Source organism: Myotis daubentonii, chromosome 7, assembly GCF_963259705.1.
Source record: "Myotis daubentonii chromosome 7, mMyoDau2.1, whole genome shotgun sequence".
NCBI classification, from domain to species: domain Eukaryota; kingdom Metazoa; phylum Chordata; class Mammalia; order Chiroptera; family Vespertilionidae; genus Myotis; species Myotis daubentonii.
In genome coordinates, this window is record NC_081846.1 from 9852073 (window position 1) to 9878265 (window position 26193).

Sequence of the window (26193 nt, forward strand, 5' to 3'; positions counted from 1 at the left end):
CATTCAACTAATGGAGCAGGAGTGTTTTCCAGGATCTGAAGGACAGATCTGTAACATCCCATTAATCTCGTTTTAAATGGCTCCCTTGAACATTATGGTTTGTTTTATATAAAGTCCTAAGAACCAAGTATTTAAAAATCTTTCATTTCCCAGGTTAAAAAAAAAAATTCATCCTAAAAATAACTCCATTAAATCTTTAAGACATCTTTCTAGCTACAGTGCCTCCCTATCCCTCCGTGACTTACGGGACAAAGAACATAAACTAAGGGATATTTTTCTGTGCCATTTTATCAAAATAATGACAAACTAAATTTATCATGATGAAATTTCAGTTTGAAATTTTCTTCTCACAAATCAAAAAACTCATGGAACAAAGGGAAATGGAAATAAAAAAATAGTGTTCCTTTAAAAAAGCATTTTCTAGAAAATCTCAATCAAGCCACTTCTTAAACTAGAAAGTTAGAAAAACCGTAAGAGCCTTGTTTAATATTCAGCTATTTAAAAAAATTATTGGGGACAGAAATACAGTCTTATCTGAGTTTCTTGATATTCCAATTCAAGTTTAAAAAATGTTTAGAATTCTTTCTGAGCAGTGAGTAACCTTGTTCCAGGAAACTACTATTAAAAGCAAGTTAATGATTACTATGAAAACGAGTATTTCACAACCATCATTCGCCAGCCACAATCTTTAAAAACACAGAAGCATGGACTAAGAAAATGTGTAGGATCTAACATAATCTCATATCTAATTCAAATAAAAAATATTTCACAAACATAACGTGGAACCTACAGACTTTTATTATATACTAGGGGCCTGGTGCACGAAATTCATGCACTGGGTGTGTGGGAGGGGAGTGTCCCTCAGCCCAGCCTGCCCCCTCTCACATACTGGGAGCCCTCAGGCGTTCACCCCCATCACCATCCAATCGCAGGATTGGCCCCTTGCCCAGGCCTGACGCCTCTGACAGAGGTGTCAGGCCTGGGCAGGGGACCCCCAGACCCCTCCGATTGCTGGCTCTACCCCTTGCCCAGGCCTGATGCCTCGGCCAGAGGCGTAGACCCCCATCACCCTCCGATCGCCTGATCGGCCCCTTGCCCAGGCCTGACGCCTCCGCCAGAGGTGTCAGGCTTGGACAGGGGACCCCCATCTCCCCCCGATCACTGGCTCTGGCCCCCGCCCAGGCCTGAGGCCTCTGGCCCAGGAATCATGCCTGGGCAGGGGACCCCCATCTCCCTCTGATCGCTTGCTCCGCCTCCCGCCCAAGCCTGACGCCTCTGACCCAGGCTTCAGGCCTGGGCAAGGGGACCATCATATCCCCCCAATCCCCGGCTCAGCCCCCCGCCCAGGCCTGATGCCTCGGCCAGAGGAGTTGACCCTCATCACCCTCCGATCACCAATCACCGGATCGGCCCCTTAACCAGGCCTGAGGCCTCCGGCAGAGGTGTCAGGCCTGGGCAGGGGACCCCCAGCTTCCCGCGGTTGCAGGCTCCGCCCCTGCCCAGGCCTAACGCCTCTGGCTGAGGTGTCCGGCCCGGGCAGCGGGGACCCGCAGCTGCAGCGGCCCTGCGATCGTGGGCTCCGCTTTAGGCCCAGGCAAGGGACCCCTAGCTCCCGGGACTGCCAGCTTTGACCATGTCCAGCTCCCATCCCAGCTCCACCCCTACTTCCTGCTATCACTGGCCAGGGTGGCAAAGGCGTCTGATTCTCCGATCATGGCTGGGGGGCAGGGCAAAGGTGGCCCCAGGGCCGCCTTTGCCCTGCCCCCCGGCTCTTAGCTTCCCCCTGGGTTTTCCGATCACTGTCAGTGGCAGGGGGCTTCTTCCTGCTTTCCCTTTCACCTCCCTGCATTGTGCCTACATATGCAAATTAACCGCCATCTTGTTGGCAGTTAACTGCCAATCTTAGTTGGCAGTTAACTGCCAATCATAGTTGGCAGTTAATTTGCATATAACCCTGATTAGCCAATGAAAAGGGTATCGTTGTACGCCAATTACCATTTTTCTCTTTTATTAGTGTAGACTAGAGGCCTGGTGCACAAATTCGTGTGTGGGTGGGGTTCCGGTGGGCTGGCCAGGGGGAGGGGACATAGGAGATTGGCCGGCTGGTCCTGCCCCCTGGTCGAACTCCTGGTCAGCTGAACTCCCACCTTAGGGGACAATTTGCATATTAGCCTTTTATTATATGGGAGGATTATAACAGCTATTATATAAACAAAATTTCTATAGGGAATAAGGAAAAAGTAAGCACAGCCTGAATGTAGATCTTTAGAATTAGGTGAAAAGCAAAAAGATCTCCATACTTTAGTTTAAAAAAAATATTCTATTTAATTTTGTCATTTCTAAGAGTTTGGTGTAAAACAGACTTACTTTCAGAACAATCTGGTTTAGCCTTTCACTGAAATATTCTCTATGAATTCTTAAGTAAATAATGAAGATTACTACGTAATGTGCACTTATTTTTCCTTGTCATTATTAAAACCATTATTATGTGTCCAAGAACTATGCTTCTTAAAGACTGACATAGCTCCTGTGACTGTGTTTAATAGGGAAGATAAGAGTAAAAAAGCTGATGGCTTAGATCAAACTATTGGGACAGTTAAGTGTCAAGAGACATAAAGGAATATTAAATTTTAAATGATTTCACTACTTTTTAAAAAGTTCCCTTTCTACTCAGTGTGAGAAAATATCAAATAAAAGATGGAAGAAATGGGAACATCTGGATATGCTTGCAACCTTGGACACTCAGAGCCGTAAGAGTGACAAACTTTTTGTATTCAGACATAACACATAGAATCATCACCAAACAATGGCTATAGTTGTCAAATGTTTTAAAAGCCAATACCAAGATACTCATGATAATTACTTCAATGGACAAACTCTAAAAGGATAAAAAAATACTCACTCATATATCGAAAAGTCTCTTCAGCAAGGACTGGAGAGAGGGCGCCAGATGCATGATGCTGCCGGTGTGGGGACCGAGTCCAGTCTTGATTTTCATATAGAAAGAGAGAGTCCACTTTTAGTCTATACTGGGGTAGCTGTTCTTCCAGCAGATTCACCAGCTCAACTTCAGGGAGATCCTCATTGGAGCAGACATCTAAAGAAGAGAGTTCATGTAAATGAATCCAATATATTTCAATTAGTAGGCTACAGAAAAAATTCAGTGAAATTCATTTTGTGAAAGTATATATTAGCCAAGATAATTTCTCCACTAATTTTTACTAATGTATCCTAGTACTATAGTTGGTCTTTCTCTGGGCTACTTTAACATGAGAACTTCTACAGTAAAAATAATACCACAAATATGTAAAAATATATTGCATAGTGTCTATGTTTTTAAACTTTAAAATAAATTTAGACAAATTTATTATTTCCTCCTTGTCAATCTAGTTAGTGCTGGTTAAAAGAGATCTGATCTCAAAAGTATAGGCTTAAAGGCAGCAGCACAAAACAACTAGCAGAAAGTAGTTCTAAAGAAATAAAACTACATCCTCTTTAGTAAAAGAATTTAAACTCTGTGGGAGGATTCTTTAAAATCTGGAAAAATCAGCTAGATATAAAAAAAAATTAACACTTACTGGTTAAATATTAACTGTTACATTAACATTCCAGCACAGTGTTCTTGCACTGGTTCTGGACTAAGTACTTCATTTTTATTTGAACTTCCTAAATACCTTTCACATCACTACTCTCACCTGCACACCCTAACTCCCCCGCGTCATTCATATCTCTGAACTCACCTGGGCTTCTCTGCCTTTGCATGCTTGTTCCTGGCTTTCTGTCCCAAACACTGCCCATCATTTAACACCTTTCAAATTTAGCCATTTACAAGAAAAGAAAAGTTATCCCTTGTAACATGCTTAAAATACTAGGGCTTAACATAGAGAAAATACAGGATGTCACACCAACCCCCTCACTTTTTTAAGAGATCTAGTATTTCCTTTGTGGGTTATATAAAGAAACATGTCCTAACTCTGGCAAATAACAACAAAGTAAAATAACACCCTAAGAGAGTAAATTTCTACTACTTGACCTTAACTTAACAATAACAATTCAATAAATCAATTACAAGAAGGCTGACAATATTAGACAACCCTATGCACCTAGAAAGACATGCTGTGGCTTCATTGTTGGGGTCCGACCCCAGCAGGTCCAGGGATCCCCAGAGGTGTGGATGGAGTCAGCGAAGAAGGAATGACACGGAGAAAGCGTTCAGTTGATCAGCAGCCTAGCCAGGCTGTCTTTTATTGTCTTGTTACATCTGTATTTATACCAGTTGATTTTAATCCTGTCAATTTCTATTCCAAAGGTTAGGGCGTTTCTTATCTCCATTCCAGGGAGTAAAGATTATGTATCTTAAAGGTGATTGTTTGCAGTTAAAGTGATTAACTACCCGCCTGGCATTTAGTTAAGGGGTTTTATTCCCTCCCTAACTTCAGGGAAAAATCCCTACCTGGGGAAACAACCTTTCTCGGAGAGGTGACCTTGGTTAAAACACATAGCGCCAAGAAGGTGAGCAAACATATTAAAAACAGTATGCCATATACGCCAGGTCCCTTGAAACATATGCTGTGCAGATGTTTCTTCCCTGCAGCGACTGTGTCAAGCAGCAAGGACGGACTGGCTTTGGCACTTCATAATCACCAACATGAGGTACATTTAAAACCTTAAATATGGTTCTAAAGGAGCTCTTAGCAGATCTCTTAAATGAGCCCTAAACTACATCAAATTCTATTTCTATGAATTCCATGTGATTATGCAAAATTTTCCTGCCACAAATATATATCCTACTGGTTGTCATTATAATACTTTGCAGGAAGAGGAGTGCTAAGTGAATTAAGCCAGTAAGAGAAAGATAAGTATCACATGATCTCACTCATATGTGGAATCTAATGAATAAAATAAACTGATGAACAAAATAGATCCAGAGACACAGAAGCATGGAACAGACTGACGAATTTCAGAGGGAAGTTAGGGGTGAGTGGGAAGTGATTAACTAATGGGGAACTTATATGCATATATGCATAGCCCAGGGGCACAGACAACAGAGTGGTAAAGGCCTAGGAGGGGCGGCTGGGGGTGAAGGGAGCCAATGGAGAGGGGGCGGGGGGAGAAAAACCACAAACAAACAAAGGGGACATCTGTAATACTTTCAACAATAAAGATAAATTTTTAAAAATTACCATACAGCCCTAACTGGTTTGGCTCAGTGGATAGAATGTTGGCCTGTGGACTCAAGGGTCCCAGGTTTGATTCCAGTGAAAGGCACATGCCCAGGTTGTGGGCTCGATCCCCTGTGTGGGGCATGCAGGAGGCAGCCAATCAATAATTCTCTCTCATCACTGATGTTTCTATCTCTCTCTCCCTTCCTCTCTGAAATCAATAAAAACGTATTTTAGAAGAAAAAATTACCATACAAAGTTAAAAAAATAAAATACATTTTCAGCAAACATAAATATAACTAAAGTGAAGTAACTTTAGAAATAGCTGCACAGGTTAGGTTTTGTGGACCAATGAGATTTAGAACCAAAGTTTAGAAAAAACGTTGGGTGTTCAGTTTTTGTATTTAGTCTTGCAAATGAGGGCTGGTAGGTCTTCACCTGTGTTTGTACACTCTGTCTGTCCTGAGTGTCTCTTATGTGCCAGGTATCTTTGTTGGGTGCTTGCAGGATATACAAATACAAGCATCTTTGTCCTTGCCCTTTGGGGGTAGGAAGACTAGTATGACAGTTCCTGCTGACTGTCACATGGTAGAGGGAGTGAGACACAGACAAGCAAAGGCACATAAGGCAGATTTTGATAATATGATAGGAGACTATGGGATGAAAGAATTAATTCAGTCATCCTCCATTTCATTACAGTGATCTTATACACTGGATTAAGGCATCTGCATTTTATCCTGTAAGCAACACCCTTCAATATTTATTAAACAGGACTCACCAGTGATGCTCTCCGAGTCTCTGTGATTGTTATTCATGAGGTTTTCTTCACCCATTGGTGATGTAAAAATGGCATTCTGGGACTGATTCATGCAGGATCCTTTCTTGCTTTGGTTGAGAAGGACAGCTTTGGTATGAATTAGAGTAAAGGAAATCCATCAAGCCATTCAATAAAAAAAATGGATCTGGTTGTATGGATATTTCCCGATGGACAAATGACATCTGCAGCAATGAGTGCTCGCTCTCAGGTGATTATCATACCTTGACAGTCATGACCTAAAACAAAGAACAAAACAAATGACTCTGACATCCAGCATGCTCGCTAACAGCAGCAGTCCAATTACCTGCAATACAATGTCTGGCATTAAGAATGCTTTCCTAATGATGCCTACAACATGGATACATCTCAAAATAATTACGCTGGATGAGAAGTCAGACAGAAAAAGAGTACGTAGTTTATAATTCCATTTATACAAAATTCTAGAAAATGTAAACTTATCTATAATGACAGAAAGCAGATCAATGGCTGCCTGGGTTTGGAGGAGGGATTACCAAGGGGCAGGGGAAACATTTTGGAGATGATGAATATATTTATTATTTTGATTGTGGTGATGGTTCCACAAGTGTATACTTATGTCAAAACTTACCACATTGTACACTTGAAATATGTTAATTATAGTCAATAAAACTATTAAATTTTTAAAAAATAATTGACTGTTTAAAGTAAAATAATAATATATTGTGGGATCTATAATATATGCAGATGTAAAATGTACTACAACAATTGTACAAAGGCCAGAGGAGAAAAATGGAAATATACTGTTGTAAAGCTTTTATATTACATGGAAATAGTAACATATTGCTTAAAGGTAAACTGTGATAAGTTAAAGATGTGTACTATAAATCCTAAAGCAACCAATAAAATGACTCAAGAATTACAGATAATAAACCAACAAAGGAGATAAAATAGAATAATATACAACAGTGTTTCTCAACTGTGGCACTGTTGACATTCTGGGCCAGATAATACTTTGTCATATGCTTTGTATAATATTTACTACCTGATTCTTTGTAGAAAAAGTTTTCCAATCCCTGATTTAATAGTATTATTATTCAGGCATCAAATAAACATCTGTCTAAATCAATTATTTCCTACATCAACTTCTTAAACAGGGTTCCCCCCTACATTTAGATACTTGCAATTATACCACTACTTCTAGAAAAATCCCAATAAAGTAAATAACAGACTTCTACTTTTTACACCTACAAGTATATTAAAATTATTTTCAATTTCTAAGAAAGCATTGTAAAAAAAGTAATGTCACAAATTTGCTTGTGAAGAAGAGAGGGGAAGGGGAAAGGGAGAAGATGAAATGGGAGAGGATAAAGGCCAAGTGTCCTTCATACTGGTCCAAATTGGTTCTTAAATAGAACTGTGGTTCTTAATCATATTTTAACCAAAAACCATTGTGAAAATTTAACACTAACCTTGAGAACCTCTGCTGAACACTGTTACATGCCAGCTGGTTTAATCTTATATTTACATTACCATTCCTATTTTTTCAAAAAAATTTTTTTTACATATATCACACAGGAACACTCCCACACAAAAATCCTCAAGTTTCAACTATGGATTCCAGATCTTTGTTTTAAAGAATGCTTCTTGCCCTAGCTGGTTTGGCTCAGTGCATAGAACATTGGCCTATGGACTGAAGGGTCCCTGGTTTGATTCCGGTCAAGGGCACATGTCTGGGTTGCAGGCTTGATCCCCAGTAGGGGGCATGCAGGAGGCAGCCAATCAATGATTCTCTCTCATCACAGATGTTTCTATCTCTCTCTCCCTTCCTCTCTGAAATCAATAAAAAATATATTAAAAAAGAATTGCTTTTTAAAATTGTTACTATTACAGATGTCCTCTATATGCACCCTCATTTACCCACCTTCATTCAGCCCCCACCCCCCTCCCTCTAGCTTTCACCACACTGCTGTCTGTGTCCATGGGCTATGTCTATATGTTCTTTGGCTAATCTCTTTGCATCTTTCATCCAGTCCCCCACAACCCTCCTCCCTGCCGGGGTCCAGCCCCAGCGGGTCCAGGGGTCCCCAAAGGTGTAGACAGAGTCGGCGAAGAAGGAATGGCACGGGAACAGTGTTCAGTTGATCAGCAGCCTAGCCAGGATCTCTAGCCCGGATCTCCAGCCAAGTTCTGGTCTGGATCTCCAGAGAGGTTCTGCTTCGGATCTCCAGCGAGGTTCTGTAGCCATGTTCCCTCGCTAGGTTCTCCAGCCAGGTCTGTCCAGGCTCTCCAGTCAGGTTCAGTGTCCAGGTTCCAGTCAGGTTCTCCTGCCAATCTCTGTAGTCAGGTTCAGTCCAGGATCCCTTGCCATGTTCTCCCGCTAGGCTCTGTCTCTAGGCTCTGAGGCCAGTCCCTCTCCAGGATCCTCTGGCATGCTCTCTCCAGCGAAGTTCTGTCTCTAGGCTCCGTGTAGGTTCTGTCTTCTTGATTCTGTTCTAAGTTCTGAGTGTTTCTGTCTTGTTACAACTGTATTTATACCAGTTGATTCAATCCTATCAATCTCTATTACAAAGGTTAGGGCGTTTCTTATCTCCATTCCAGGGAGAAAAGATTATGTAGTTTAAGCATGATTGTTCGTAATTAAAGGGATTAATTACCCGCCTGGCACTTAGTTGAGGGGTTTTATTCCCTCCCTAACTTCAGGGGAAAATCCCTACCTGGGGAAAACAACCTTTCTCAGAGACCTTGGTTAAAACACATAGTGCCAAGAAGGTGAGCAAACATATTAAGAACAGTATGCCATATATGCCAGGTCCCTTGAAACAGCAAGCATGGACCGGCTCCCGGCACCTCCCCTCTGACCTCTGTCAGTCTCTTTCATGTATCCATGCCTCTGGTTCTATTTTGTTCATCAGTTTATTTTTTTATTAGATTCCACATATAAGTAAGATGCCCTAGTTGATTACAGCATTGACCCAATATGTCAAGGTTGTAGGTTTGATCCCTGGTCATACAAGAGCATTGCATCTTAATCAGTTTTGGGGGTTTTGTTAAGGGTTTGGTCTTAACTTCTGCAAACAAGAATAGAGAAAACCAAGTTGAACACAGAACTAAGTCCATCTCCCGAGTCAAGCAGGAGGAATCTGGACCTCCAGGGCAATCCAAGAACCTACCCAACCTGCAGACTGTGGAGCAAGTCAGGGATGATCTGGAAATGATGTGTTCTTCCTGGTGACTCTTTAGTACTAAATAAACCTGCTGGATATGCTCTGGTCTAGATCTGAGCTCCTCAGTAGGTCTAGTTTGGAGCAGCAACAGGGAGTACAGAATAATGTCTATAACTTGGCATTAGACAAGCCTGAATTTTCAAGCCTGGTTTTCTGACTCTGAGCACATTATCCAACAGTTTCTCATTGTCAAGATAGGAGTTATAATTAACTACTCTTTATGGGGAGGGTCAGGTATGAGGACTAAAATGCTTGTTGCCTTTAGTTTCCGCCTTTTGCTTGGGCCTGAAGAAAAGATGCTGTCTTCAGCCTAATATTTATTCTTTTTTACTTTAATAAAAAACATAGTTTATTGGAAGCAGATACAAACTCCATTTCAATATTTCTTAAGTTTCTGGCTCAACAGCCAACTCTAAGCCCAGAATGGCTACCCTGTTTGTGTATAGAACAGATGTAGTCTAAAGATTACATCTGAATAATCTTCATAAAGAGATAAGAACTGAGAAAATGTACTATAAAGAGACAAGTGTCATAAAACAGGGCTATTAAGGGAGATTATTTCTTCATGGATTGTGAGGAAGGGCTGCTTATAATAAAAGTCTTAACTATAACTGGTACCATTATCCATAGTATAGTGGCTGTATTCGTTTCCTGTTATTACTACAACAAATTACAAGTTTAGTGGCTTAAAACAAAGTCAATTTATTATCTTACACTGCTGGATGCCAAAGGATGAAATTATTTCAATGGACCAAAATCAGGGCTGTGCTTCCTCTGGAAGCTCTAGGGGAGAATCCTTGTCTTTTCTAGCTTTTAGACCTACATTCCTTGGCTTACGACCCCTTCCTCCATCTTCAAATCTGTTTCTATGTCCCATCACCACCTTCTGCCAAGTCTCCCTTTATCTCCCTCTTACAAGGGCAACTGTGATTACATTTAAATGGAGTGGAATAATCCAGGATAATCTCCCCATCTCCCAAATTCTTATTTTAGTCTCTTCTGCAAAATCTCCTTAATCATCCTATATAATAAAAGCCCAGCAACCAAATGGCAGAACGACCCCTCACCCCGGCCAGCCCTGCCCCCGATTGGCCCCCATGGGGGCGGGCTGGCTGGAACCCACCAGTGCACGAATTCATGCACCAGGCCTCCAGTATAAGATAACAGTCACAGGTTCTAGGCAATAGGATCTGGATATCTTTGAGGGCCATTACTTAGTCTACCACCAGGGGTCCTCAAACTACGGCCCGTGGGCCACATGCAAATACAAATATTGTATTTGTTCCATTTTATTTTTTTACTTCAAAATAAGATATGTGCAGTGTGCACAGGAATTTGTTCATAGTTTTTTTTTTAAACTATAGTCCGGCCCTCCAATGGTCTGAGGGACAGTGAACTGGCCCCCTGTTTAAAAGGTTTGAGGACCCCTGGTCTACCACAGTAGGTAAGAACATGAATTCTGGAACTAGACTGCCTATATCTGAACTCCAGCTTCACTTACTAGTTGTAGGATCTTGGATAAATTACTTAACCTCATTTCTTCACCTATAAAATGGGTCTAATAACAGGGTCTACTTAATGGGGTTGCTATGAGGATTAAGTGCGTTGAGAGGGGAAAATAATAGCACCTACCTCAGGGTCCATGGGGGAATTACATGAGTTAAACATGTAAAGCTCTTAAAACAATACTTTAGAATACAGTAAATATGATGCAAATATCAGTTTTAGTTCTATTAGCACCAATTAGTACTATTTGTCATCATTATTATTAGTTCTGTACCTTACACGAAGTTAAGCACAATGTAAACCCTAGTCCTGACTCCTTAATGCATCTTCCCTCAACATCAAAAGTCACATTTAATTCCTGCCTTCTGACAAGTGATATTTAGTGCCATTAATCCTTTTTCTTTCTACTTCTCTGATGCTTGAATAAAGAGAAAGCATGCAAAGTCAGAGTCCTAAATGTAGTAAAACTGAACTTTGACAAGCCAAACAACAACCTTTCAGTGCCCTTCCTAGTTTGTACACGCATATTCTAAGTATTTCCTTGAGTGCCATCTACTCTCTATGCTGGATCTCTGCTCACACTTTTTAGGAACAATTTTGCTGCTTTTTTTTATAAAACAATCAAGCATATGCATTATTAACAAGAAGCCAGCTTTTGTAATTCATGAACATTGAGGAGAAAATAAAATAGCCAAATTTTAATAAGAAGGAGACTTAAAAAAGAACAAGCAAATCATGGCCTTGATACAAATATTGCTGGCAGAAAACAACATGGTTACTGACTTAGTTTAGCCTAGCCATGGAAACTAATGGTCAACAATGAGTGCCTAAATATAGGTCCAGTGCCTTAAAAATATTGCTACTTCCTTAACACAGGATACTCCAGTCAGAACAGGCTTACAGAAAGGCTAAAATAAATTCTGGGAAACTTCCTCTTGACAGAAGTGCAGACAAAAGTATAGTAAATATAATGATTTAATGAATCACTTAAAGTAGAAATATATTTAAAATTTTTATTGTACAAATAATACTTTGGGGATTAATTTAAGATACATGTTAGCTGTTGATCAGCACTCAGAAGTAGTAACAGTGCCCATCACCAGCTTCAGCAGCAGCTTTTTCAGGCAGTGGCAGCCCTAATCCAGACAGAGGATCAATTGTGTAATTTAAGAAATAAGTGTACATTGTCCCTACATTAAATAATAGATTTTGACAAAGACTCACTAATTTTAATGTATCTGGTTATATCAAAGATATCAAAAAACCCACAATCATTTTAAAACCAGACACTGAACCACAAAAGACTATTTGATGACTTTAGTGCTAGGAGCTAAAAGAAAAAGACGGTTTGGTGGGAAGGGGAACCCTCACCAAAATCCAACCTGGACAGTGAGCAGCAGAGCTGAGGAAGGCAGAGACCACACACCAACACCAAGTCCAGGGGCACTGATGTGCTACAGTATATCGCACTGGCTACATTTTACCAGCAATTGTAAAGCTCACCCTGAGAAAATAGGATTTGTGCCCGAAAATATTGTGTTCCTCCTTTTTAGTGCTATTTAAGTTAAAGATCAGTAGGGTTTTCAGAATATGAAATATATGGAGGCAGTTCTACTTACAAAAAGGTTGGATTCCAAAAGGTAGTTAAATCCACTTAGTTTAAAAGTCCAAAACCATGAGTGAGATTTAGGCTTTCAGGGTCCACATTTCCTCCTAGCTGATATTTTGAACATTAAAGAAACCCTGCCCTGTTATGTTTAAAATGAACGTTTGCTGAGGTGGGCAACCCCTCCCTGCCACAATCTCTACCAACAGGAGGAGGGAGGGAACCTCTGGCAGCTAAGGAATCCACACCTGCAGATTAGGAAAGGCCTCGAACCCATGGTGCCATCTGTGGTTTTTGATAAATTTCCCATCGCACTTCATTCACCATGCTTAGCCTTTAAGTTCTTGAATGCCTAATTTTAACCTGTATCAACCTTTAACTAAAATAGACATCCCACTTTAACTATGATCCTTAGTTTAAAACATTTCAGACATCCACATTTCTTCATCATTGGCCACTTGTCAATTGCACAGATACATATGCCTCACACACTGTGGAACTGTTCTTCATAATCATTCTTATGTCCAATCATTTATTTAACATGTATAATTTTCCCACTTTGATTTTTTACACTATTTCTACTTTTTTAAAAAAATATATATTTTATTGATTTTTTACAGAGAAGAAGGGAGAGGGATAGAAAGTTAGAAACACCGATGAAAGAGAAACATCGATCAGCTGCCTCGTGCACACTCCCCAGTGGGGATGTGCCCGCAACCAAGGTACATGCCCTTGACTGGAATCGAACCTGGGACCCTTCAGTCTGCAGGCTGATGCTCTATCCACTGAGCCAAACCAGTCAGGGCTCTACTTTTGTATAAATCAATTTATCATAGCTCTGCTTTTAGAGAGAAAATAAGGTTTGCAATATTTATAAACTACCTCAGAACCAAACACATATAAAATAAACATACTATCAATAGCAATAAGGGCTGAGTTGAAAATGACCATTTGTTGGTGATCAGCAGAGCTGAATTCCTTGGTCTCAAGCATACTTTGTCCCTCTGCTAATTTAGAAAGTTCATAAATTACAAAATCCGCTCCTACTTTTCCACATTATTAAGTTAGCTCTCAAAGAGCACATGAGCTTATAAAAAGCATAGCTGTATATCTCATCTGGAGCTGCCACTTAGCAATAATTTGGGAGTCTGACAATTATTCTTACCTATGGTAATCCTTTCCTGTCACTAACTATTGGTCTTGGACAAACTCATAAAAATGTCCCCAAATAAAAAGCCCTTGGTGGGAATGCAGACCAGTGCAGCCATTCAAAGAAACCATCAGGCACTATGTAGTCAAATGAAGTACATGTGTAACCTAAGACTCAGCAACTGTGCACCTGGGTTTACTGTATCCCAAAGAAATTCTCTTATCAGCCCATAAAGAGACAATTCCGAGATTATCTCCTGCATTGCTGTTTGTGATAGTAAGGTGAGGGCCTACTCCCTGGAGAGTAGACAGGCAAAATGTGGTGGATACACACTACAGAGCACCAAAGCACTACAAATACAGCGCTGAGCGAATAATGCAAGAAGCAAAATGAGAGAGATACCACAATGCCATTTACATTAATTCATTTTTTTTCTGCATTATATTTATAAACATATGAAAATGTTTGCCTTAGGGGAAAGAAAATAAGGTGAATTTGAAGGAAGGTATGGGGATAAAAGGGAAATTCTTAAAACATATGGAAATCCTACTGTTCTTTTAGTAGGCTACTTGCCATATAATTATTACTGCATCTCTTCAATCCATAAAGTCTGAACATGAACCTGGACACGAAAACATTTGCTGGAGACAATCTATGCAGAACTAGCAATCTTGGCAATGCAAACTATGTGGACACAGTCCTTGACAATTTCTTAAAAGGCCATGTTGCTTTTATATTACTACCTAGCTGCTCTAAAGCAGAATAATTAGATTTCAACTAAGGAAATGATAAAAAAAGAAGAAAAGAAAACAAAAAACAAGTGTGATGAAGGCTCAGTGTTGACATTTTCAGGTGTTTGGTTATCTGATAAAAGCTTTGAAGGAAAAAGTGTTTTAAGTTCAAAGATGACAAGAGTTTAAAAGTGGTGCATATAAACTACATTCCTTAAATAAACAAACCTCTGATTCTCATCAGATGAAAATCAGTCACAAGCTACACTGGAAATTTCCATTCAGTTTCTCTCTTCAAAACACATTAACACAACACAAACATGTGCACCTCTGTTTTTCACTATAAATAAATAAAGTAATATGTTCATTCAAAAAAACGCTGGCAGTATAATATGGCAGATGAAAAAATGAAGAATAAATGAAAGCTAACTGTAATCTCTTATCAGCTTTCACTGGGAAGTAGAATATTAACATGCTGTTTAGCAGCCTACTCATTTATCTTTCCATGTCAACTTATTATCAATATATGCCATCATTTTAAAGTAATTCATTTCTGAATTACACAATATTTAGAATATACAATTATATAATCACTGATACTTTCCATTAGGGACTTTCTAAAAATGAACGGGTTATTCATCCACTTCAAAACTCAAGAATCCATATAACAAGGGTTTAGCAAATTTTTTTGTAAAAAATGGGTAGTTAATATTTAAGGCTTTGCAGCCATATAAGGCTTCTGCTGCCCCCCCCCCCTTTTTTTCCAACCCTTTAAAAATGTAAAAAACATTCTTAGCTTACAGAATTGGCTGGATTTGGCCCACGGGATATAATTTGCTGACCTCTGGTTTATACCTTAAATCATGGTATTTTTGCATCACAACACCAAACTCTTATGGAAAATATTATAAATAGCCAAATAAGAAATATCAACATCTTTTAAAACTACTTTTGGAGAGGAATTTCATCTTTTGCTTTTCACACTCATTTCTATAAAAGATGACTGGCTTAGCAATATAAAAAACAAAGCACATAAAGATTGAAAAAAATAAAAATAAATAAAAAAACAAAGCACATAGAGATTGAAAAAATAAATAAATAAACAAAGCACATTATTTGGTAGTCAAAAATAATTTAGTGATGTCATATGTAGCTTAAGTAAAAGGAAACAGGATAGAAAATAGCTCAAAAATACTAAATGCAAACCCCAAAAGGGTAGAAGATAGCACTATCTTCTCTGTACTACCTGATAAAAGAGTTACAAAGCCCTAGCTAGTTTGGCTCAGTGGGCAGAGCATCAGCCTGTGGACTGAAAGGTCTGGGGTTCGATTCTGGTCCAGGACACATGCCTGGGTTGCGGGCTTGGTCCCCAGTGTGGGGTGTGCAGGAGGGAGATGATCCATGATTCTCTCTCATCGTTGATGTTTCTATCTCTCTCTCCTATTCCTTTCCTCTCTGAAATCAATAAAAAAATACATACAAATATATGTATGTATGTATGTATGTGTATATATATATACATATATATGTGTGTGTGTGTGTGTGTGTATATATATATATATATATATATATATATATATAAAAGAGCTACAAAGAACTATATAGTATATTCAATTCTAACATTGCAAAAGCTTTTAAGATAGGATTTTCTTATAACTTCTGAAGAACAGAGACTGAGTTTAGTATGAACTATTTAAATATATGGAAGTTTGATAAATGGAGGAAATATTTACTTGAATATTACATCATCATCTTAACACAGGACAGCAGAGCTCCTCTGAGGAAAGAAATGGTTTTGTTTGGTAAAGCCCACTATGGTGCAAGGTGAGTTCTTGCAGCATCGACAGGAAAGCGAACTCCTCTGCATAAGACTAGGGAAATGACTGTTCTCTCTTTCTCTAGAAAGAAGTCCCATCCAGATGGCAGTAGCTCAGAGGCCACAAGAACACCAGGAATTTGCAGAAATCTAGGGAGAGTTTTGGCTTCCCTATAACATGAAACTGAAGGTTCAAAACAACTATTTAGCACTTAAAATCCAGACACTCAGCTGATACTTGGGTTACTGGAATATTAAAATATTTGCTCACAAGAGCAGTTGCTGTTAAGAATTTATATTTCAGAATATTAATAAAATCATCATAGCTGTTATATTTTTAAACCTTTTCCAACATAGGAAATTATGTCATTTTGACTAAAGTACTGGTTTTAAAAAAAAGGAAAAAACACAATTATAAGTCTTCAAAATTGAGTAATGCAGAGTAAGTGGTATTATAGTTTGTGGGTTTCCTGTTCTCTTAACCAAAAATGCAGTGGAGGGGGTAATGTCTTGAGCCGAGGCATTTTATATAATAGATTCTGTGGGTACTAAAATATGTACTATACTTCTGCAACCAAAAAAATTCTTCCCCACCAAATTAGAAAGTGTTTTTTTCAATGTTGACTGACAAATTTTAGGTTGTAAATTAAATCAAGAGACACCATTACCTGAAAACCTACAGACACTTCACAGATTAAGAAACTGAACAAATATAATCATGCTGGCAGACTTAAGAGTATTTACTGTGTAATCTGCACTTCACGACTTATCTTCAAATCAAATAGCTAAGGAGATCCCTCCAAGCAGCATTTTACACAGCAATAAAATAAATACAAATTTAAAAAACAGAAATATTTCAGGAATAGGTAGAAAATCTGTGTCCTCATTTCTTTTTGTCCCCTCTGAAAATCAAATGTAAACTTGTTTTTTCCTGGCTTAGGATGATCCTAAATTTTTCAGTTATTTTAAACTTATAATACTTAAAGTCTTCAGAAGCTGATGTTTCCAAAAGGTGCCAAAAGAAAAACTGTAGCCAATATAGCTCTTCAGATCAACAAAGTAATCAGTGGCACCAGGACATGCAATCTTAAGTGGCCAGAAACAGGGTGTAACTTAAAATGGAAGTGATGCCAGGGTAGAATATTTATTATATAAACATATTTATAAACATATATAATTCTAGAATGAGTCTAGAATTCTGCATATCTAAGATTTATAACCATTTTAGTAACATAATTCTACTATGCAAAAAAATGTTCAAATTATATTATGGTTTGGACATAAGACTCATTGATTTCCAAACCATTTGTCACAATCAATTACACGACTTCATGATAAGGTTACCTTTTGAGGGAGAAATGACATGTAGTTTGCCAATGAAATTCAGGAACCAAATAAAAACATAAAAATTCTGTTGGCTATCTGCAACTCAGGAGACAATTAAGATTCTCAAATGAGCTAGCTGGGTTTAGTAACTAGGTGGCTAGGGAAATTTAGTAACACTATCCCTCCTCCTGCCTTTAGTAGCTGGTATCCCCAGTTCTTCAGGATTTTAACATGGTCCCTCTCTTTCCTCAGAAATCTCATCTACTTCAAAGGCCTTAATTTCTAATTATATGATAATTACTCCCAAGTCTCTATCTTCAGCCCAAATTGGCATTTTTTGACTTTAAACTGAAACTCTCTATCAACTTATAATACCATAAATTTATCACATTCTAAACTGAACTCATTATCCTTCTCCCATTAAATCTGTTTTTTCTTGCTTTACTAATTAGCTAATATTATCAATTCACCTCATCAGCAGGGCCAAAAACCAAAGTCATCTTTCTTCTCCTCAATCCCTGCTTTCCATGTAGTTTCCAGTTACTGTCCATTTATTCGCCAAGCCTATGGCTATGGCCTTACCCAAGTCCTTCTCTCTGTCCCCGACCAGGGCAATAGTTTCCCACCTGGTCCTCCAACCTCAGGCCTCATTCTCTGCTCTAATCTGCTGAGGTTCTTGGAACCCATACTGCTAACTCAGCCCAGCGCTCCCATTCCCTTAGCATACTGTACCTTATGCTTCAAGTGTCCTCCACCTCTAAATGCACACACAGGAAAAAATTTCTGGTAACTTGGTCTCTCACACAGATTTTCCTATAAGGGAAAAATATACTATGGGAACCAAAACATGTGGTCCACTTGACAGTTCCACTGTGTAAACAGCAGACACTCCGGCCTCCTCATCATGCCTTAGTGGGTCTGCTTGGTGTATACTTTCCTCAAGGCCTGATCAACAGAGTACACTGAGACAACTTCTGTTTCTAGACCTGAACAACTGAAGAGCAGACATCGCTGTCCTGTGAAAGTTCCTGAGCAGAAACGAGTTCTTTTGACACTGAGAACAAAAAAGCAAAACCTCTTTGTTAAATTCATGACTTTACTACAGAATATACCAAATGAACCCAGCACTACAGAAGTTCGCTGAGATCAGCTTATAATGGTAAGCAACTGATATAAAGACAGAAGAGCTCTGTTTCAAATGGAAAATACAAGATAGAGAAATTGATTCTCAATTCTGCTCCAAATTCAGTCTTTCCCAATAATAGCTAACACTGACAGAGCACTTACTATGTGCAAGGCATTGACTTTATTCGTCTCCCATGAAGCCTGTTTTTGTTTTATGCACATAATCCCCTCTCATCCTCACAACTACCCCAAGATATGATATTACTGTTAAGGTTTCATAGATAGAGAAAACTTTGGCTCACAGATTAAAAAGAGCCAAGCTGGTAAGAGCCAAGAATCAAACTCAGAGCTGGGGCCTCTCACTTCTGAGTGCTATGAGGAGAAACAAGGAGTGTAGGGGACTGTGAATGTGTGTAGTTTGACCACTTGACGTTTCTCTCTCTCCTCTCTCTCTCTCTCTCTCTCTCTCTCTCTCTCTCTCTCTCTCTCTCTCTCCTGTTCCTTCCTTTCTCTCTAAAATCAATAACATATTTTTTAAAAAAGAAAAAGCCTCAGAGATCCTTCTAAAACAGGCTTAGCTCTCCACTCCATTTTGTAAAAAATACATACTGATTACTGAAAGAGAAAAAAAGGGCAAACAAGCCCCCAATTTGTTCGTTTGTGCTTTTAGAAAAAAATGAGTCATCTGATCCCAAAGTTGGCTGTATTTACAAAGAAACAGAATGATCTGTGTTTTTATGTTTATTATGTTTCTTTAATAAGATAACTCCAAATCTGAATTTGATTTTGCCATTAAATAACTATTCAACAGTATTGAGAAAATAATACAGATATATTATTACTGTAAATCGGGAATAATTCTGTCACTTGTTATGAGCTGCTAAAAATAAGTGGGATGAAGATCAAAATAAAATTTTGTTGCAAGAAATTAAGTCCACCTATATCGTAATACATTATCTTGCAAATGCCATGCATTCAATAAATATCTGCTAAGAGAATAAATCAATCTGTAGTCAAGTTACATCCATGCAATCTGTAGTAGAGAGAAAAACAGTACTACACAAAATATAAAGTTGATAGAGCATTTGAAAATTGAAAGCTTTCTTAGCCTAATTTACAAAAATCTAATTGTCCTCTCATGGGTTTCAGTAAAGAGATATGACTGTATATATTGGGCTACATCAATTAAGTCCATCAGTTACACTAATATTGCAAACATTCCCTAGAGCAGTGGTTCTCAACCTTCTGGCCCTTTAAATACAGTTCCTCATGTTGTGACCCAACCATAAAATTATTTTTGTTGCTACTTCATAACTGTAATGTTGCTACTGTTATGAATCGTAATGTAAATATCTGATATGCAGGATGGTCTTAGGTGACCCCTGTGAAAGGGTCGTTCGACCGCCAAAGTGGTCGCAACCCACAGGTTGAGAACCACTCCCTAGAGAAATGTGTTTGAAAACACTGGCAAAAACTACAAAATCTTTAATACTCTCCCTCACCACAATTTTCTTATTTTAAAAAAAATTGGTAAGATGTTTCCCAATAAAGTTAAGACATGGTAATGAGAAAAAGGCCAACGAACAGCTATTGTGGGGAGAAGTCCTGAGATAGAAAAGGCTGATAGAATGCGATGACTCAGGGTCATTACTATGACTAAGCAATTACTGTATTATAGTGACTATAGTAATATCCTCTAAGATTATAAGCTTTTTTTTTTTTAATATATTTTATTGATTTTCTACAGAGAGGAAGGGAGAGAGATAGAAAGCTAGAAACATTGATGAAAGAGAAACATCGATCAGCTGCCTCCTGCACATCTCCCACTGGGGATGTGCCCGCAACCCAGGTACATGCCCTTGACCGGAATCGAACCTGGGACCCCTCAGTCCACAGGCCGACGCTCTATCCACCGAGCCAAACCGGTTTCCGCAGATTATAAGCTTTTAAAGAGCTCCTTCTCCCTACACTAAATGGTCTCAAATTGCTATTTTTTTTTTTAGATTTTAAGTCTACTTCTAGTTTGGTTTTCTGCCTCATTGTAAAGGCAATCAACCATTACACTTTACAGTTGCTAGTGTCTTTCCCCTTTCTAATCTGCTGTTAGCTGAGAAACCAGATAACCAGGTTATCAGAGAACCCAGAAGTGTCTGCTGGAGACTAAACCTTAGGACCTGTTTTCCTGCCCTTGGCTGGTTCCTCGGTACCTCTTTCTTTCATCCCTGCAGCGCTAGGGATTTGGTTGGCTTCTTCTCTTCCTTTGGCCCAGTCGCCGCCAAGTGCTTTCTCACCTGGTGTTCTTTTCCCTAGATTGGCTATGAATACGCTTTGTCCTTTCTTCACTGTCTCCTAAGAAAAGTGTAAGTCCTCCTCTTGTGTGACAACTTTACTGTCAATTGTCATAGAGAAATATAAAGTAGTTACAAACATGGACAAAGTTGTTTAAGGAATCTTAAAATTTTTCATTGTGATTTGTTCCTTAATCAGTGTTCACAGACTCCTCTCTTGAATGCTCGCTCCCAGAGACTATGTGCTCACTTTCTTCACTTCACTGTGAGCCCCTTGAATAAAGGTATCTTATGTTTGCATGCCCAAAACTTAAAGCAACTGACACATGGTAGGCTAGCAATACATGCCTAACTATAAGCTTAGTGATTTAAAATGTCAATACAGCCCTGACCAGTTTGGCTCAGTGGATAGAGCGTCGGCCTGTGGACTCAAGGGTCCCAGGTTCAATTCCAGTCAAGGGCATGTACCTTGGATGCGGGCACCCTAGTAGGGGGTGTGCAGGAGGCAGCTGATCGATGTTTCTAACTTTCTATCCCTCTCCCTTCCTCTCTGTGAAAAATCAATAAAATATATTTTTTTAAAAATGTCAATACACTGAATTATAGAAGTAATTTAATGAACAAAATTGCTTATTAGTACATTTCAGTCCAATATCAACTAAATGAATTGCCTTGAAAAGAACACACAGAAAAAACCTTAAGCTAAGAGTGAACAGTTGAAAGAAAACATTGTTTTTGCTTTATGAATAACTCTGTATAAGAGTTTGCTGTTAAAAGAGAGATTTATTATTTTTATAGCAATAACACAGTGCCCACTTTTCTTACAAATAACTAAAATGAACTGGCTGACAATTTCATAGGAAAGCTACAAGTAAATTTTTGGCTCATAACTTAGTTTTATCATGTTACCCACTAACAGTATTTGCAACTGTTTATAAATTACATTTAAATTAAGTCTCATATTAAATAAGAAATGAGAAAATATCTACTTAAAAACCCCACAATTGCTAATATCTGCAGTCTTTTGTTTTTCATGACTAAAAATAGAACAGTGTTTAGCCTAGTACTAGCTAAAAAGATGAGAATAGATGGGAAAAAATCTTTTTAAGTTGTTAAGTTATGTGCTTTAGGAACAGTTGTACCATCTCAGAGACATTTTAGTTGGCTCCCAGCCTCCTCCTCTTCCTTTCTTCCTTCAGACAGAGAGTGTTCTTTCTTAACCAACAAACTTCCCTTTGTTTAGATTTATACCACTGGCCTGGATAACCCAAAGCACCACACACAACATGCCAATGACTAAAAGCAGTAAGAACGGAAAGCAGAGGTTTGGTGCTTAGACCCCAAACCTTTCTGTACGTGATGAATTTTTGAAAAGTCCATTTTCTAGGTTGACAAGCATTTTATTAAATGTAAAGAAGTAGTTAAGTTCTCCTGAAAAGATTACAAATGATATGAATGGGGCTGTTGCAGATTTGGCCATCAACCTGGTCCTCACACCACAGGCATGCCCTCCATTATTACTCTTAAACATCCTTTTCTGAGACAACCTCATACCACACGATTCTTGCTAATCTCTGAAACCCTATCTGTTCTCTATTTCTCTTACTCTCATTCCTCCCACCAGTAAATTAACAAAATCTATAGCTAGTATTCTCTCCAAACTCTATGAATGAAGTACAAGCATAATCTCAATCATGCACTTCCACACTTGTTGATGGGAGTATAAATTAGCAATCCTCTTAGAAGAGGAACTGGGTGAAAGATAGAAGGGGGAGAGAAACTTATTTTTCTTAATATACTGTTCAATTTTTCTACATGTGTATATGTCTACCAGGTTGAAAAATAATGAAATACGTTACTTAAAAGTCTCTATTCCTGCCTTCTCTAATCTCCCTCTAACTACTGCCCTCTGTTCTCAGCCATGCTTCCTTAAAGGGTATTTCCTCTCATTCTCTTTTCTCCATCTCTCATTCATCCCTCAACCCCACTACAATCTGATTTTTCCTGAAACCACTTTCCCTTCAGTCACCAATAGTCCCTGCTAACCAATCCAATCATACCTTCTTAGTTGTTATCTTATGTCATCTCTGGTACAATATTGTTGACTACTCCCTGCTTTCCTCTGTTGACTCTCTTTTCTGTTAATAACTCCCAATCTGGCTCTTAAACTAGACTTTTTCCTGAGCTTCAAACAATTTTCTCAAAGGCTGATTATGATCCCTTAAACCAGTGGTTGGCAAACTGCGGCTTGCGAGCCACACGTGGCTCTTTGGCCCCTTGAGTGTGGCTCTTCCACAAAATACCGACTTCTGCGCATGGGCCATGAAGTTTCAATCACACTGTACGTGCACGCCTGCGCGTGGTATTTTGTGGAAGAGCCACACTCAAGGGGCCAAAAAGCCGCATGTGGCTCGCGAGCCGCAGTTTGCCGACCACTGCCCTAAACTGATCCACTGAACAGATGTCTCCTTTTTCTCACCTTGCCACATCCAACCCATTACCAAGTTCTGTGCAGTCTAATACCAATATATGTCTCTCAAATTTACCCACTTCTCTTCATTCCCTCCGCTTTCATCCAAATTCAAGCCATCATCAACTCTTAGATTCCTAAGGTGAACCAAGTTCCTATTAGGACTCCATGTTAATCTCTTATTCTCCATAAGGCAACAAGAATCATGTTTTTTAAATTCCTTTCAAAAATAAATGAAGGGGTCCCATAATACCTAGAATAAAATCCACACTTAAAATCCCAGTCTACAAGGTCTGCCCCTACTTGTCCCTCATCTTGCCACACTCTGCTCTTTGCTCAGACTCAGCCACAGAGACACAGACCTTTTGTCATTTCTTTTCACTTTCTTTTCACTTCTCATCACACTCTCTTATCTCTGGGCCTTTGTAGCTGTTCACTGGACCTGGACTACTTTTCGCTCTTGTTCTTTACATGGCAACTACTTCTCACCCTTCAGGACTCAGTTGAAAAGCCATCCTAAGGGAGAAGTCTACCATATCTAAAGTAGTCTCCTCTGCCACCTTTATTTTACAATGCAGCATCTAATTTAATTCTTTTACAACATATATTACAATTTACTTCCAGGAAGAGAAAGGGAAGCTGCTATCTTTTCCCTTTCCTCCTTGCTGATCAGAATGGCAACACAATGGCAGGAGCAGCAACTCAATAAATATTTGTTGTTGAACTATCAACTGAACTGGTGGGTGAATTCTTTCACTATTAACATGCATAATTTATCAACTACATTGTTACACAACATGGTGTAACGCTTTTAAATTAGACCCTAATTTATTTGAACTATTCCTTCCTTCTTCATGACTTGTGAGAAAGCTTTCTAAAGAAAGAACTCAAAGTCTGGCAACCACTGACAGAGATATATAGATAAGCTTCCAAGACCTCTCTGATCTTTACAACATGAATTAGTTCCACCTCTATTCCATGAGTAGACTTTGTATGCTCATTTTCTTAGCAGGAATAAACCATAATACAGGGTGGGGTAGTCAAGTAGGATATGCCTAAGGTTACATGAGTCTGGTAAAGCTAAGAATAAAGTCAGAACATTACATAATAAAAAGCAGGTCAGTGATTTAAAAAATTTCAATAGAATTACCTCAATGAACAATTGGTCAATCAGCTATTTATGAGACAGCTTTCAATGCCTCTTGAAATAAACTAAAAGTACTGAAAAGAAATAAAAAGTAGTGTACAATAGACTCTGCCCTAAGGAGATTAAAGATGTAAGAAACCTAAGATCTAATGGTGAGAGCTCTAATAATCTCTATGATTTACATTCGACCTAAGATCTAATAATGTAAAGAAATTTAAGAAAATAAGATAACACCACCAGATTTATTAAGAATTTATGAGTGTTAGGACAGAACTGTTCTGTACATAGCCAGAGGGGGAGAGCATTTTTCTAGCTGAAGTGGTCTGGCTTCACAAAGGAGTAAGATTTGAGTGAGTTCCTCAAGGATGGAAAAATTTGGATAGTGGGAATGGGGATAGCTGGTAGGGAAAGACAGAAGCAGCCAGAGCCGGTTTGGCAGGAGTGTACAGACCAATTTCAGTGGGAATATATGGGAAAGTACTTGGAGCTTTAAATTTGACTAGCTCAGATTAAGAAATCTGAACTTGATCCAACAGGGAACAAGTTTCTAAATGGAAAGTGACATTTGAGAAATAAATCTGGAGTCAGAATAGAGGATAAATTTCAGAATAGAGGATAAATTAGACACAGAAAAATAATTAAGAAATTTTATCACATTATGCCTGAATTATTGTAACAAATGCATAACAAGACAAATGGAAACAGAGGGATCTGTGAGACAGTGAAGATAGGACTTGTTATGGATGGGCTGGGCCTAGATGAATTTTATCCTCTCCTAAAAGATCATTACATTCAGTATAACTTCAATCATTTGGCTTAAAACCTTACAATTTTCCTTGCTCCTCAAGCCCTAAGAGTTCTCTTTCCCAGACATTTCCTGTTTTCCCATCCCCCAAACTCTTTTCTCCAACTACACAATATATTCCCAACAAAACAAAGGATTGTATTTACTAGTTTTCTAGACACATCAGGAAATTCCCAATCCTTTAACTTTTTCATGCTATTGCTTGTAACTTAAATGTTCTCTTTTTCTTCTACATATCCAATCCTCACACCCCAGTTCAAATGCCAGTTTTTCCGTCCAGTTTTCCCAGAAGCCCTAGTAATTACTGCCTCTCAATGCTCCACTTTTCTCTAAAAAACTTTCAAAAACCCAGAAACTTATTATTGTTCCTAATCTCCCCTGATAAGCTGTATACTCCCTATGGAAAAATACCCAATTCATTTTTGTATTCCTCCTTTCATAGGCAGTAGAAGATCTTAATACTGTATGGCAACAGCATAGTATAATGGCTAAGAGCACAGATTCTGAAGACAGCTTGTGTTTGAATCTTACCCCTGCCATTTATCAGCTATGTGACCAGGGATAAGTTACTGGACCTCTCTGTACTTCAATATCTGTATGTATAAAATGGAGATAGTAATAGTAGGTATTTCATAAGGTTGGCTTATTGCTTCTCAGCCTTTTGGCTAAGATCAAACAAAGTATAGGACTTGGCTTAGAACAGTGTAAGCACCATAAAAGTGTATTAAATACAATGGGAAAACAATGAGTATTCTGTGAAAGCTTTATGAAAAGCCAAATGTCAAAAGCATAGCCAGTCTATAGGTAAAAAAGGATATACAAATTCTTCCAAAATCTTCTTATATATACCCTAAAGGTTAGCTGTGCCCTCTAAAATCTTCCTTAACAATGATTCTGTTTTAGTTTGACATTTGATATTCGAAGAAAATATTTAGTTCATTTTCCTGTGGAAATAGACACCTGAACTGGTCTCCCTGCCTCCAGTCTTATCCCCTTTAATCTATCCTCCACAAGGCTCACAGAGTAATCTAAATTGCTCTA

General features: G+C 38.7%; 1 protein-coding gene across 2 annotated transcripts in view; it reads right to left on the bottom strand.

Annotated features, from left to right (window-relative positions):
- TRAK2 (trafficking kinesin protein 2) overlaps positions 1-26193 on the bottom strand; it is a 62181-nt gene that overhangs the window by 31457 nt on the left and 4531 nt on the right. The window contains exons 2-4 of one of the 2 annotated variants that reach the window (XM_059702776.1): positions 18050-18130; positions 5941-6215; positions 2903-3097 (exon numbers count right to left, since the gene is read on the bottom strand). In XM_059702776.1, the coding sequence (XP_059558759.1) occupies positions 2903-3097; positions 5941-6031 (286 nt within the window). In that variant the 5' untranslated portion in view covers positions 6032-6215; positions 18050-18130. The remainder of the gene's footprint in view (positions 1-2902; positions 3098-5940; positions 6216-18049; positions 18131-26193) is intronic. The other variant, XM_059702775.1, reaches the window with a different exon arrangement.